General features: G+C 49.0%; 1 protein-coding gene across 3 annotated transcripts in view; it reads left to right on the top strand.

Annotated features, from left to right (window-relative positions):
- The window catches only part of CCDC149 (coiled-coil domain containing 149), a 96,934-nt gene extending 85,195 nt beyond the window's left edge, over positions 1–11,739 (top strand). For all 3 annotated transcript variants that reach the window (XM_047091197.1, XM_047091196.1, XM_047091195.1), the window contains 2 exons: positions 4,366–4,482; positions 11,110–11,739. In XM_047091197.1, coding sequence (XP_046947153.1) covers positions 4,366–4,482; positions 11,110–11,543 — 551 coding nt within the window. In that variant the 3' untranslated portion in view covers positions 11,544–11,739. The remainder of the gene's footprint in view (positions 1–4,365; positions 4,483–11,109) is intronic.
- The last annotated feature ends 1,534 nt before the right edge of the window (positions 11,740–13,273 follow it).

The following is a 13,273-nucleotide window of genomic DNA, read 5'->3' as shown; positions in this document are numbered from 1 at the left end:
CCAGGATCACCGCTGGGCTTTGAGCAAGCAATGAGTTTTCTCTGAGTCTCTTCTCCTCCCTCCTCACTCTCTGCGCCCACAATACGTAGTTCTTGATGTCGTTTGATAGAACTAGGGAAGGTTTGGGATCTTGCTGGGAAGGCAAGTTCGACAACAGTACAGCCTGCATGGAGAAATCATCTGGATAGGAGAGGGCACTCCAGACTATTTAATCGGTTCCTATGAGGCAGAAAGGCATGGGGCTCCTGCGAGAAGGAGGGGATGCTGACCTGGTCCCCCAGGAGGGAATGACACCCCAGCCTCAGCCCTCCAGCCCTTTGCTGGCCTCTGCAGGGAGAGGGGGGTGCTTGGGGGCTCTGAGGGGAGGTCTCCTGGACGAGCTCCTGCTCTGAAGAGAAACACTGAAAGCCAGAAAAAAACCTGGCAAGAGCAGAGCCTGGCTCCTTGAGTTTTTCATTTTACTTCCCTCTTCTCCACTCTAAGCATCAGCCTGAGGAGGAAAGTGTGCATTTTGAAAGTACTTGGCACACTTTGGAGAAGGGAGAGAGGGATGTTGTGTTACAGGGAATCAAGAGCGCTCCCAGACATTCACACGCCCAGCAAACGGAGGTGCCTCTGTGGCCTTCCACACCGCCTGTGGTCTGACTCCTTGTGGGTCACCTGGCCTCACCCCTCCTCCTCCAGGTAGAGGCATCAAAATGAAACAATGAGACAGCAGACCATCAGATTAGAGCTCACATTCATCAGCATAGATGGAATCCAGACTTAGAAACATTAGGACTGCCTTCTGATAAGCCTTTGAATCCTTCAAACGCTGCAGGAATGACAAAATCTTGGCATTTTACCTCCAGATCAGGAAATGATCTCTCCAGGCAGGAATTTCAGGAAGTATTTATCTTCTCCCCAACCCCCACCTTGGTTGGCCATGGAGAGTGATGGCTTCAGTTTCCCTTTGCTAATGCTTGTTGCTCAGACTCTTGGAGAGGTTTCATGGTGCTGGCTCCAGCATTTTTGAGGAGCCACTGTGGAAAGGATGATGTTCTGTGACTGGAGAGGGCCACAGAGACACTGCACCCTAGAGAATTCCTCATGCCAGGAGGAGGTGGCCCTCAGGCCACCTTAGTCACTCGGCTGCACCCAGCTCCCAGCTCAGTCGGTAATTCTGATTCTTCGGCCACCAGGGCAGAGGGGACTTGGAAGACTGGTTGGGACACAGAGTGGCAGAGTGTGTCTCTTCCTGCAAGACCGGGTCTACCTGCTAGAGAAAGCTCAAGAAACGCAGTCCTGCTCCTAACTTGAAGACAGTAACTGTTGCCTTGATGGAGAGAAGCAAAAGAAGTTCACCCTGAGGCATCTGCTATGGGTTCATAGTAACCACTAATCCCTCAAAGTGTTCCCAGAGTGGATCTTTGCAGCACAAAGGGAGACCTGATGGTGTTTATTTCATCTGAGGGCCTCTTAATAATATCCCAACCTGTACATCTACAGTTCTCTTTGGGACACTTCTCCCGACTGTGTCCCTGAAGATTCTGGAGCTTTTTCCACATCAGACAGTAGTTGTGCTGGTGGGGAGCTTCAGGATCAGCTTCTATCAGATTTCTGTTCTCCTGGGATGACCCTCAGCAGACACCAGAGTGCTGTGGCTGCTAACAACATATGCCATCTGCCCGAGGCAGCAGCAGGCACCTGTGCCCACCAAGACATCAGAAGTCCCAAGAACCCATCACCCATTTATCCAGACACTTATCAGCTATTTATTAAGCACCTCCCATATGCCGGACTCTCTACTACAGTCTTGGAAATGAAGTTCCCTGCTGGGAAGCCAGTATTGTAAACAAACTGAGGGCTCAGGGGTGCAGTCCAAGGTTCAGCTGGTTCTCTAAGGGAGGGAACGTCTTTATAGAAATACCATTCTATATCTGCTGAGGCTGAAGCAGAGTAAAATCACAGGGCTTTAGGGCCCCTGATGTGAGCCCCAGAGAGACTGAGTAGCTTGGAGTTAGAAAAGGTCTTGCTTAGAGTGTGATGCTAAGTGAAATAAGCCACACAGAGAAAGGTAGCTACCATATGTGTTCACTCTTATGTGGATCCTGAGAGACTTAACAGGAACCCATGGGGGAGGGGAAGGGGGAAAAAAAAGGAGGTTAGAGTGGGAGAGAGCGAAAGCATAAGAGACTCTTAAAAACTGAGAACAAACTGAGGGCTGATGGGGGGTGGGAGGGAGGGGAGGGTGGGTGATGGGCATGGAGGAGGGCACCTGTTGGGATGAGCACTGGGTGTTGTATGGAAACCAATTTGACAATAAATTTCATATATTTAAAAAAAAATAATAAAGTGGCATAAAATTAGCACTGTCCAAAAAGAAAGAAAGAAAGAAAAGAAAGAAAGAAGGAAAGAAGGAGAGAAAGAGAGAAAGAAAGAAAAGAAAGAAAGAAAGAAAGAAAGAAAAGAAAGAAAAAGAAAGAAAGAAAAGAAAGAAAGAAAAGAAAGAAAAAGAAAGAAAGAAAAGAAAGAAAGAAAAGAAAGAAAGAAAAGAAAGAAAAAGAAAGAAAGAAAGAAAAAGAAAGAAAGAAAGAAAGAAAGAAAGAAAAGAAAGAAAAAGAAAGAAAAGAAAGAAAGAAAGAAAAGAAAGAAAAAGAAAGAAAAGAAAGAAAGAAAAGAAAGAAAGAGAGAAAAGAAAAAGAAAGAAAAGAAAGAAAGAAAAGAAAGAAAAAGAAAGAAAGAAAGAAAGAAAAGAAAGAAAGAAAGAAAAGAAAGAAAGAAAGAAAGAAAGAAAGAAAAGAAAGAAAAAGAAAGGAAAGAAAGAAAGAAAGAAAGAAAGAAAGAAAGAAAGAAAGAAAAAGAAAGAAAAGAAAGAAAGAAAGAAAGAAAAGAAAGAAAAAGAAAGAAAGAAAGAAAAGAAAGAAAGAAAGAAAGAAAGAAAAGAAAGAAAAAGAAAGAAAAGAAAGAAAGAAAGAAAGAAAGAAAGAAAGAAAAAGAAAGAAAAGAAAGAAAGAAAGAAAGAAAGAAAGAAAGAAAGAAAGAAAGAAAGAAAGAAAAGGTCTTGCTCAAAGTTGGACTGCTAAGCAGGCTGGATCCATAGCCCTGGGGTTTTCATTTTGGGCACTGCAGTTCCCACCCTCAGAATCACAAGGCCTCGTGGACAGAAGTCTGGGATCAGATGCTGCTTGGCGTGCCCTCCTGACCCCTGGGCAGTGTCCCTTTATGTCCACGTGTTTTATGTCTGTGTGTCTGTGTCCATGAGCCGCACTGTGTCCAAAGCCACACTTCCCTGCTCCTAACTTCCAGAACTTGCCATGGCCTCCACAATAGAGTTGTAATGGTCTTCTTCATTCCTCAAACTTTCTCTATCCACTTAGGGTGTTCATACTACAAGTTCCTAATAGATGAAAGAGTTTGGCCAGTATGGGACTAGATGTTGTAAATGAAAGTTTAGCTGTGATAATTTGGGGGACCTGATACTATCTTCCACATGACAGAGTTAGTACTCAGCCTACAGGATCAAATTGAAATAAATCAAATATAGTGTATATGGCAAGTAGAATGTGTTTTTTTTAATTACAAAAAATTTTGCTTACATTTATTTATTTTTGAGAGACAGAGTGAGACGAAGTGGGGGGGGGGAGGGGCAGAGAGAGAGGGAGACACAGAATCCGAAGCAGGCTCCGGGCTCTGAGCCGTCAGCACAGAGCCCGACTTGCGGCTTGAACCCACAAACCGTGAGACCATGACCTGAGCCAAAGTCGAACGTTTAACCAACTGAGCCCCCCAGGCGCCCCTAGTGTAAGGGTTTAGAGTGTATGTAGCTGTCTACACTGCAAAGTAATAATTTCAAGATGTGACATTCACTGAGCACTAATGAAATGCTTAAGTGCTTCACACGAGTCAGTTCATTTCATCACAACTACCCGGCGAGGTGCGTGCTGTCCTTCCTCATTTTACAGAGGAAGGCTCCGAGGCTTAAGTCCCTTGTCTGAAGTCAGCCATCTAGCAAGTGGCGGGGTCCAGAACACAAACCGTGTGGCAGTCCCAGAGCCTGCACTCCCGAACACCCCGCAGTGGTTATCCGTGCTCTCACCTAACCCAGACCAAAGCCATTCGGTTTGTGGCCAACATAACAAACGGTGGCATTTATTGGCAGCCATGTCCCAGCAGACTCTCAGGACATTAGACAGCTGACCCTGCACCTCCCTGCCTGGTCGTCATGCTACAGAAGGGGCCGGTCAGCCATTCCCCTTCCACGGCATGGCCTGTGATTAAAGCAAGTGCCTTGTTCACCCAAACGGCCAGTCCATTGTGTGGGGTGAATGTAACTATAACCGCACTGGTGACAGCCTGTGTCCATTTTCCCCTTTTCCACGACAGGGGGCAAGGACACCATACTGTTCGGCGACCCCGCTGTTCCCACCATACAGAGATCAAGGTCTCCCCTGCTGAAGTTCATCGAGCAGCCTGCTGAGAACAAAACGAATTCCAAGGACGGTCAGTAAGCACACCTTGATTTCTCTGTCTCTACCTGATCACAGAGGAGGGGCTCAGTGGGCATCGGTTCTTCCCCTTCCTACAGCTTCTGTGGCCCCGTGGGGTCATTCCTTGCATTTCCTGTTGTTGTTTCTGTGGGTCTGTCTTGTTTGGAGCTTCCGGCCAAAGAATGCGGGCCTCTGGACTCAGAACAGTGGCATCAAGGTTAAGAGAAAGGGCTCAGGATATGAACAAGTCAGGCTCATATTCCAACCCCATATTGTGTTGGCTCTGAGAAGTGGGACTTCTAACCTCTGCACGTCTCCTCACCCATAGAATGGTGAGATGATGGTGCCAACCTCAGGGAAATCTTGGCCCATTGTCTGGCACAGGTTAAGTGTCCTGGGAATCATTTAAATGGAGAATAAAAGCTTCTCCTCTACCAGACACACTTTCCGGAGGCAGAGTGTTTTGAAGGTACCATTGAGGGTGCCACAGGGGCCCATCTCACAACGTGAAATACAGCTATCTTCCCATGTGGCAGTCTTGTTTCCCCAGCTAAACTATCCTTCCTATCTTTCCAAGTTTCATCTGTCTTCTTTTTTATCCCTAGTGTGATCGCCAGCTTCCAGGATGGCCCCCAGTGATCCTCACTTCCTGGTATTCATGCCCTCGCATATTCCCCTCCACATCGTATCAGGGTTAATCTGGGTGACTAATAGAATACAAGGCACAAGTAACCTTATGTGACTTCCTAGGCTGGGTCATAAAAGACATACGGGGTCTTCCTTTCCGTCTCTGTCTTGAGTCATCCTCCCTGGAGGAAGCCGGCTGCCATGTGCTGAGGAACCCAAGCAGTCCTACGTGCTGGTCATGCGGTCTGGAACTGAGGCCTCCCAGCCACCAGCCGTGAAGCAGAATCCGCAGCCCCAGTCAAGCGTTCAGATGACAACAACCCCAGTTAACATTTTGGTGACAGCTTCATGAGAGACCGCTAATGAGAGCCACCCCGATCAATTGCTCCCAGGCTCCCAAGTCTCCAGCTGCTACGTTTTGAGTTAACTTGTGGCACAGTAGCACGTAACTCACATACCCAGCTTGCGGGAGCCAAGGGTCTCTCCCCGATTCCGGTATTTTCTCTCTGTCTCCTCTCGCTCTGAGTCATGTCTGCAACCATCAGCGCTATGAAAATATTCTCGAAATATTCTTCCAGCCGGGTCTCATCTGCAGTTACAGTCCCTTATTTGCCAAAGTCCAGACCTTACCACCTAAGTATTCTGTGGGCTTCTCAAGTATGCCGTCACCAACTCTCCACGCCTCCTCCCTTTTTTTGCCACCCTCTCGGCTCTGCAGCTGCCTTTGGAGTCCTCATCGACCCCTGTCAGCTTTCCTTCCTCATCGCATCTGGTCTGTGGCCACTCTTCTTCAGACCTTCTCCCACCTCCATTCCTCCCACCTCTGGCTTGGCTCAACCCTCTTTTCTTCCTCTGCAGGGCTTCCATCTGGTTTCCCTGTCTTCTGGACCCTCCCTACTTCACTCCCATCCTCCTCCCTTGTGCTGCAGGGTAAAGCTTCTGGAGCACTGCTCTCCTACACCTGCGCACCCTGCTCTGAAATCTTCGGTGGCTCCCCACTGTCTCCCACTTGAAATCGTAACCGGCAAACTGGCCTACCCTGTCTTTCTGACCTGATGATTATCTGTCTTGAAAACTGTGCTTTTATCAAGCTGTACTAACCAGTTTGAAACAGTTGTTACCATTGTGTAACAAACCACCCCAAAACCTAGGGCTGAAAGGAACTACTATGTCTTATTAATCACGAGTCTTTGGGTCAGACCAGCAGTTCTGCTAATCTGAGCTGGGCTCAGCAAGGCTCACTGGGTACAGCTGTGTTTTGAAGCTTGTCTCAATCACTTATAAGAGTGCATGGAATGGGAAGAATTGGACAGGTCTGGGATTTCAACAAAGAGGATCCCCAAGCATACGCAGGGAGAATTCTTGGAGAGAATCCCCAACTCGGGTGGGTTTCATATTGGCCAGAAGGCAAGGCCGGGTCTTTCCAGCCAGCAGCACGTGGCTGTTTGCAGATCTGGCCCGTAACACACCATGGTCCGGTGCAGTCTGGAACGTAGCTTGGCTGATGGTCACCCCGTGCCAGCATCCAGTGTCCACACTGGATCTGAAACCCTCTATCTGCTCTGAGCTTGGTTAGCCCCTGGGTGGGTGGGCCCAGGCCTGCGAAATTGACGAGATCAGGCGCGTTCAGGGTGGTATGGCCGTAGACCAGGCCTGCGAAATTGAAATGGAACACGAGACCGGCTTGATTTTCACAAGGGTAGCATAAGTAATGGCCTGATTCAAAATGATAGCTTCCAGAGTTCCATCATTACCTCTCATTGTTCCAACGCCGTCCTTCACCAGTGCGGTAGGAACAAGGAAGCATTTACGTAGCGGCTGTCAGCGTCTGGGAAGGTCTCATCCCCACCGCATCTCTGATTAATTCCAACTGAAAGAAGCCCACACTTGGGAGGACAAAGCCCGTCAGAGATCAGTTAACAAAAGAAGACGAATGTCCCCTTCGGGCCAATGTGCAAGGGTGACACGGTTTTAGGAGCCTAACCGCCTTTCTACAAAGAGCTACTGTTTCTTCATCTTTTTGAGAAAACATTTTTTCTTTCCTTACTATTTATGCCATGAAGCAATTCTACCGGTCGATTGCGTCATCATTATTGACACGTGTTTGTTATTAGTAAGGATTAATGATACTAATTCTGTGTGCAAAAACAGCACAGAATAATTACTATTATTTTCTAATAATATCTTCCCATGCCGAGCTAGTTCAAAACTCCTTCTTTTATGGAAATGGCAGTGCAACATGTCTGTTCTCAAGGGGAAACCAAAACTCGGCACAGTTTAGGAGTCAACATTCCATAAACCCAGACTTAAGGGCAGGTTTTGCACCTCCAGCAAGGAGCGGAGGTCCTAGTTGCATAGATCAGCGTTTGTGGCATTTTCGGGAACTTTTCTTTGTCTCCTGACAATGACTTTTTAGACATCTTTTGGATAACAAGGGAGGAGAGGATTGAAAAATCTTGCTGTTGGGGCGCCTGGGTGGCGCAGTCGGTTAAGCGTCCGACTTCAGCCAGGTCACGATCTCGCGGTCCGTGAGTTCGAGCCCCGCGTCAGGCTCTGGGCTGATGGCTCAGAGCCTGGAGCCTGTTTCCGATTCTGTGTCTCCCTCTCTCTCTGCCCCTCCCCCGTTCATGCTCTGTCTCTCTCTGTCCCAAAAATAAATAAACGTTGAAAAAAAAATTTAAATAAAAAATAAAAAATAAAGTCTTGGGGCGCCTGGGTGGCTGAGTCGGTTAAGCGGCCAACTTCGGCTCAGGTCATGATCTCGCGGTCCGTGGGTTCGAGCCCCGCGTCGGGCTCCGTGCTGACAGCTCAGAGCCTGGAGCCTGTTTCCGATTCTGTGTCTCCCTCTCTCTCTGCCCCTCCCCCGTTCATGCTCTGTCTCTCTCTGTCCCAAAAATAAATAAACGTTGAAAAAAAAAAATTAAAAAAAAAAAAAAAAGAAAAATCTTGCTGTTGACCTATAATCTAATCCTGGGCGGAGGCTGGCGCCTATGTTTTCATGGTCCTGAGGCTCTGAAAATCCAGACATTCTCAGGAAAAACAAACAAACAAACAAACAAAATCCCTGATCAGACCAAACGGGAGAACCACAGCCTCGCCCATCCCCCTCTTGACGCTGTGTTTTGACCTCTAAGGATGACAGCAATGTCGCTTCCCCCCCAATCCCCAGCCAAAAAAAAAGGTTGAAAAGTTCTCCCTGGTAATCTCAGAGGTTTGCCATTTTAAAAAAGATTCATGCGTTTGGACATGAGCAGAATGTCATCTAAAGAAATGGCACGAGGCAAAGTACCGGCGACCAAAAGGCCCCGGTGTAATTTAGACCACCCTCACTTAGATGTAAATTAAGGTAGAGAAGATTAACCTGACCCACAGTAAAAACACCGCGAATGGTTTAGGGGTTAGGTTGTTACGGGTAAGGTTAATTAATTTTTCAGGGGCACCAGAATATACTATTAAGTGTCTTGGAAGGAGTAATTTCATAAGAGTAATTTCCAGACGGAGTTTATTCATCTCACGTTGGTGAAAAATTTAACTGCAGAAAGGACCATAATTTACTCCTTTTGAATACAGCTCCTTGCACGATGCTGGAAACTTGCTCGTTTTGACTCGGTGTTTCCCATAACCCCCGTACAACAACCATAAAAATTTTCTTTTCGTTAGTATGGAAATTATGTTATTGCTTCCCTGAGCTACCTCAGATGCCACTAAACGTTTGCGTGAGTTAGAGATCTTTTTTTCTGAGAGTGCCATTTTAGGAACTTTTAGGGTAGCAACCTGAGTACAGCCTAAACAAATACCATAAATTCGGTGGTTGCTCTCATTTATTTATGTGTGACATTTACATATATGTACTAATATACTCATTTATTCATATATATGTCCCCGGATTCAAACATTTAATCAGCTATCTGGTGAGTACCCACTATAGAACACTGGCAAAGTTTGAGGCCCCTGGGTGGCTCAGTCGGTTAAGCGCCCAACTTCAGCTCAGGTCATGATCTCACGGTTCATGGACTCGAGCCCCGCGTCAGGCTCTGTGGTGACAGCTCGGAACCTGGAGCTGCTTCAGATTCCGTGTCTTCCTCTCTCTCTGTCCCTCCCCTGCTCACCCTCTGTCTCTGTCTCTCTCTCAAAGGTAAATAAATGCTAATTAAAAAAAAATTGACAAAGTTTAAAAATTAATCAGGTAGGATTTTATACTTCAGGTGATTTTTTATGAGCTAATTATACATAAGTAACAAGTTAGGGGTAAAAAAAGTAAAAAGTACAAAGCTCTCTCGGAGGTGCAGACACAGCTGGGGGAGGTGAGGGGCACTGCGGTTGGTAATATTTTGCTTCTCGTCCTGGCCGCTGCTTCCGTGGGCGCATTCACAGTGTAAGAATTCAGTGAACTGTGGACATAATGATTTGCATACTTTTATGTAAGTTATACTTCCATCAAAAGAAAAAAAGGAAAGTGAGGGACTGTTTATAAACATTCTTGAGTGCTTAGCATGTGCCAGGCACTGTCAACAGGTCAGGTGAGGCTCCTGCTTATATTCTAGAATAAGATAAACATGTAAAACGCTGAGCACTCAGCCCAGCACAGAAAATCACCTAAAAGTCATTAGCCGGTACGATTCACTTTAGAGAGGGAGAAACCAAAGGTGCCTGCATAAAATGGACAGAAGTGAAAGAAACGTGGGAACTGAGGCTATGGACTGAAGCAAGAACTCATCAGTTAGGATCCTGCCAAAGACCTAAGTGAAAGGAATGAAAATTTATCCTAAAAGCAGCAAGCCTCCAGTGAAAGGTTCTAAGCAGGAAAGCGCATGGTCAGAACAGCTCAACTCTCAGGGCACCTGGGTGGCTCAGTCGGTTGAGTGTTGGACTCTTGATTTCGGCTCAGGTCATGATCTCACAGTTCATGAGTTGGAGCCCTGAGTTGGGCTCCGAGCTGACAGCGTGGAGCCTGCTTGGGATTCTCTCCGCTCCCCCCCCTGCCCCTCCCCTACTCACTCTCAAAATAAATAAACTTAAAAAAAAAAAAAGGGCAACTCCCTCTAACTGTCCTCATTTGTCCCCCAGTTTCCCCAAATGCCAGCTGTCAGCCTGAAAATATTTGCATGTGTCTGATGCCAGCCCAATCGCAGTAAGACTCCTCTCGGGCCCCCTTATGGGTACCAGGAAGTGTTCCCCCCAGGCCCCGTGCCCCTGAAATCAGCCCTGTGAGGCTCTTGCATGCGTTTCACCACTGTTTGGTCTGAGAGCTAAGAAAATCTTGACTTCTGGGGGCCTCAGAGTCTGGCATGGAGCGCACATGATCGGGTGCTAAGAAGCTGCTCCCCAAGTGGGTCTCAGTCCTGCAGTCTGGAAGGGACATCAGAGTCCCGCCCCCCCTTTTGTGTCTGAGGAAAGGAGACCAGATGGGTCCTCCTGATCACAAAGCGATGAGTAGGAAAATGGGGCTGGGTACCAGTCCTCAGGACCCCGTTCTCTGCCATCCATCCCCCTCCAGTTGAACTCGACAACCTCTGTTACTTAGAGAAGTTTGGTGGAACAATTTAGTTAGGAGGCGTAGGGAGCTTAAAGCTTCTTTTACACATGGCATGTTATTGAAACTGAGGAAACATCAGCTGTCTGCATCGAAGAATGAGGTGCTGATGGAGAAAGGGTGATGGGGGACCCTAAGTCCCTCCCAACTGTTCTCTTTCCTGCCCTGAAGGCAGCCAGCACCTCTTGTCATTACTAAAGGTCCCAGGTCTTTCCTGAGCTGCAGCATCTATAAAACCTGCCTCGATTTAGATATTTAACGGCACACGGAAATGATGGTTATGGACGTGGCCAAGGGCTCCCTTTCCCTCCGTGAATGACACAGAGCGGCTGCTTTCTTTTTTAATGTGGGTCCCATGGCCCCCGCCAGCAGCATGTTCTACCTGAGAGCCCCTGTGACATGGGCCTGGGGTTGAGAGGAGAGAGGGAGTGAGGGCTGACTTCCTGCCAGAGGTGTGATGCTGTCCCGGGTCTGTTTCAGGGGAGATCCAGACGCAAGAACGAGATGAAAGTCGTGCCGCCACCGAGGCGTTGACAGCACCTGAGGACGCGGGAAGGCCCACCATCAGCTCCCCGGCAAACCAGAGCCACGGGAACCAATGCAACCCCTTTCATCCTTCATTACCGCAGGTACCCTCTGAGGAAGAAGAAATGAACAGGCTTGGAAGGGAAATCACGAAACTGACAGAGGCACAGGCAGAGGCAGAACCAGAAGGGGCCAGAAGAGCAGGTCCCGGGGAGGCTCAGAGGAACGAGATGGGGACAGCCACGCTGGGCCTGACCTCCAGGGGGGAGGCCCCCAAATCTTGCCAGGGCCCCATTGAGTCCAACCAGGCAGCGGCCGAAGCCTCCGCCGCGGAGGACAGCAAGGAGACCCTGGAGGGTGCAGGCAGGAGGAGCCCCGTGAAAACATGAAGGGGAAAGGGATCCCCGCGATGTCGCGTCAGAGGCACGGGGGACGGTAAAGGATCAAGCATCAGAGCAGCTTTCGGAGGCGACTCTCTCCTAAAACACTTCCAAGTCCGCAAGTGAGAAGGGACACAGGTCCTGTTGCAAACTGAACATGCTGATGATGCCAGCACAGTGCGATTTATTAAATGCCGGTCCTCAAGCTTCCCGGTGTCCTCTCTTTGTGCCGAAGACGCGCTGCGGTGAACACGGCCGGGCGCAGCATCGTGTCCCCCACACGGCTGGGTTTTGGCATCCGTCTTTCTGTCGGCGTTTGTTTTATTAGAGATAAGATGTTTTTCTATTAGCATTTAATGTTGTCGATCAAGATTATGGGAAGAGCTTGAAAGGGATGGGGTTTTTAATCAGGCCCCTGTCTTTGTAATGGTTAGGCGGCTGGAGAGAAAGGTGTAATTGAGCGTAATGGGTCCAGAGGGCCCACGGCTCCGCCTCATCATGTCAGGGCCCCGTAAGGCCTCCCAGCACGGGTGTTCTTGGCACCCTGCCCGCAGCCCTGTCTGTCACGGCCCCGACTGGCAGGTGGAAAGGGGCTTAAGCAGGCTCAGAAGGCTGGGCTTCCGGTTTGAAATCCACAGCCCCTGTTGAGCCCTGTTTGCTGACTGCTAGAGCTGAGTTTTCCAGCCTGTAATTCTGAAGGATTAATCGACCTGGACTGATGGAGTGGGGCTGGGGGGGGGAGGGTAGGCGGGGGGGGGGGGGGGATAAGAAGGCAAGGAAGGGGACTCCAGGGGTGTTTTGATTTTTTGTTTCTGAGATGAGATAAGAGCCAGAACCTGGAAATGCTGGTTCTCTCCACTCAACCTGCGCTGCCTATAGGGTTTTATGGCCGTGTAGGGTTAGGGCAAGATAAGCAGTTCCCTGTGCCACCTGAAACCTTGAACCCTTCACCTCGCTTCCTCTGTGCCGCCACGTACTGGGATTTTAAAGACAAGACACAGAGCGGGTGGCCCTAGGGTGGAGAGAGAGAGAGGAAAACAAGATAACTTCATGACAGCCCGTTTAAGGGGGACTGTGGGGCCAAGCACCAAGGGTGGGAACAGGGGAGATATCATCCCTCCTGGTTCTTTCCTTAGGGATCAAATGAGCTCTTGCAGGTGGCATCTGGAGCCACAGGAAATTAGAGGCTCCTCGAATGATAGACCTTTCTTTCTGCTGAACTCCGTTCATTTCCCCAGAAAGACCCGATACCAGATCCCAAAGCTCCAAACACCCCCCTGAGAACCAGAATCACTCCTTGGAGAGGCTCTCCTGCAGGAAAAAGAGAGGCTCCCCAGCTGGGAAAGTTGAAAATTCCTCGGAGGTATCAGCTGTCAATAGCACGCTTGTGATTCCGGAGGGGGGGGGGAGGGGGAGGGGGAGGGGAAGGGCGGGGAGGGCCGGCCCACCCTGATACCTCCCTGCCACGTCTCCTCTGCGGCGTTACTCTGCTGTGCCGTGTGCTGCCTTACGCTGCAGGAGAGCGGAGTGTAGGCAAGAAGGTCCAGCGTGGGCGCCTGGGCGGACCTCCCGCTGCTTTCTTCCCGCTCGCTTAGAGGTCACCCCAGTAGTGGGAGAGGTGGCACGGCCGAGTCGGTGCTCTGTTGCCCCTGGACACAGGAGCTGGGATCTGGACACACCACCTGCCCCTGCCCGTCAGGCCCCGATGCCCCTTTCATCCGTCTGCGCTTCAGCGCCTC

Source organism: Lynx rufus, unplaced genomic scaffold, assembly GCF_022079265.1.
Source record: "Lynx rufus isolate CCGP_SWC_20201006 ecotype Redwood Valley unplaced genomic scaffold, mLynRuf1.p SCAF_3, whole genome shotgun sequence".
Classification (NCBI taxonomy): Eukaryota; Metazoa; Chordata; class Mammalia; order Carnivora; family Felidae; genus Lynx; species Lynx rufus.
This window is presented reverse-complemented; position numbering and strand designations above follow the sequence as displayed.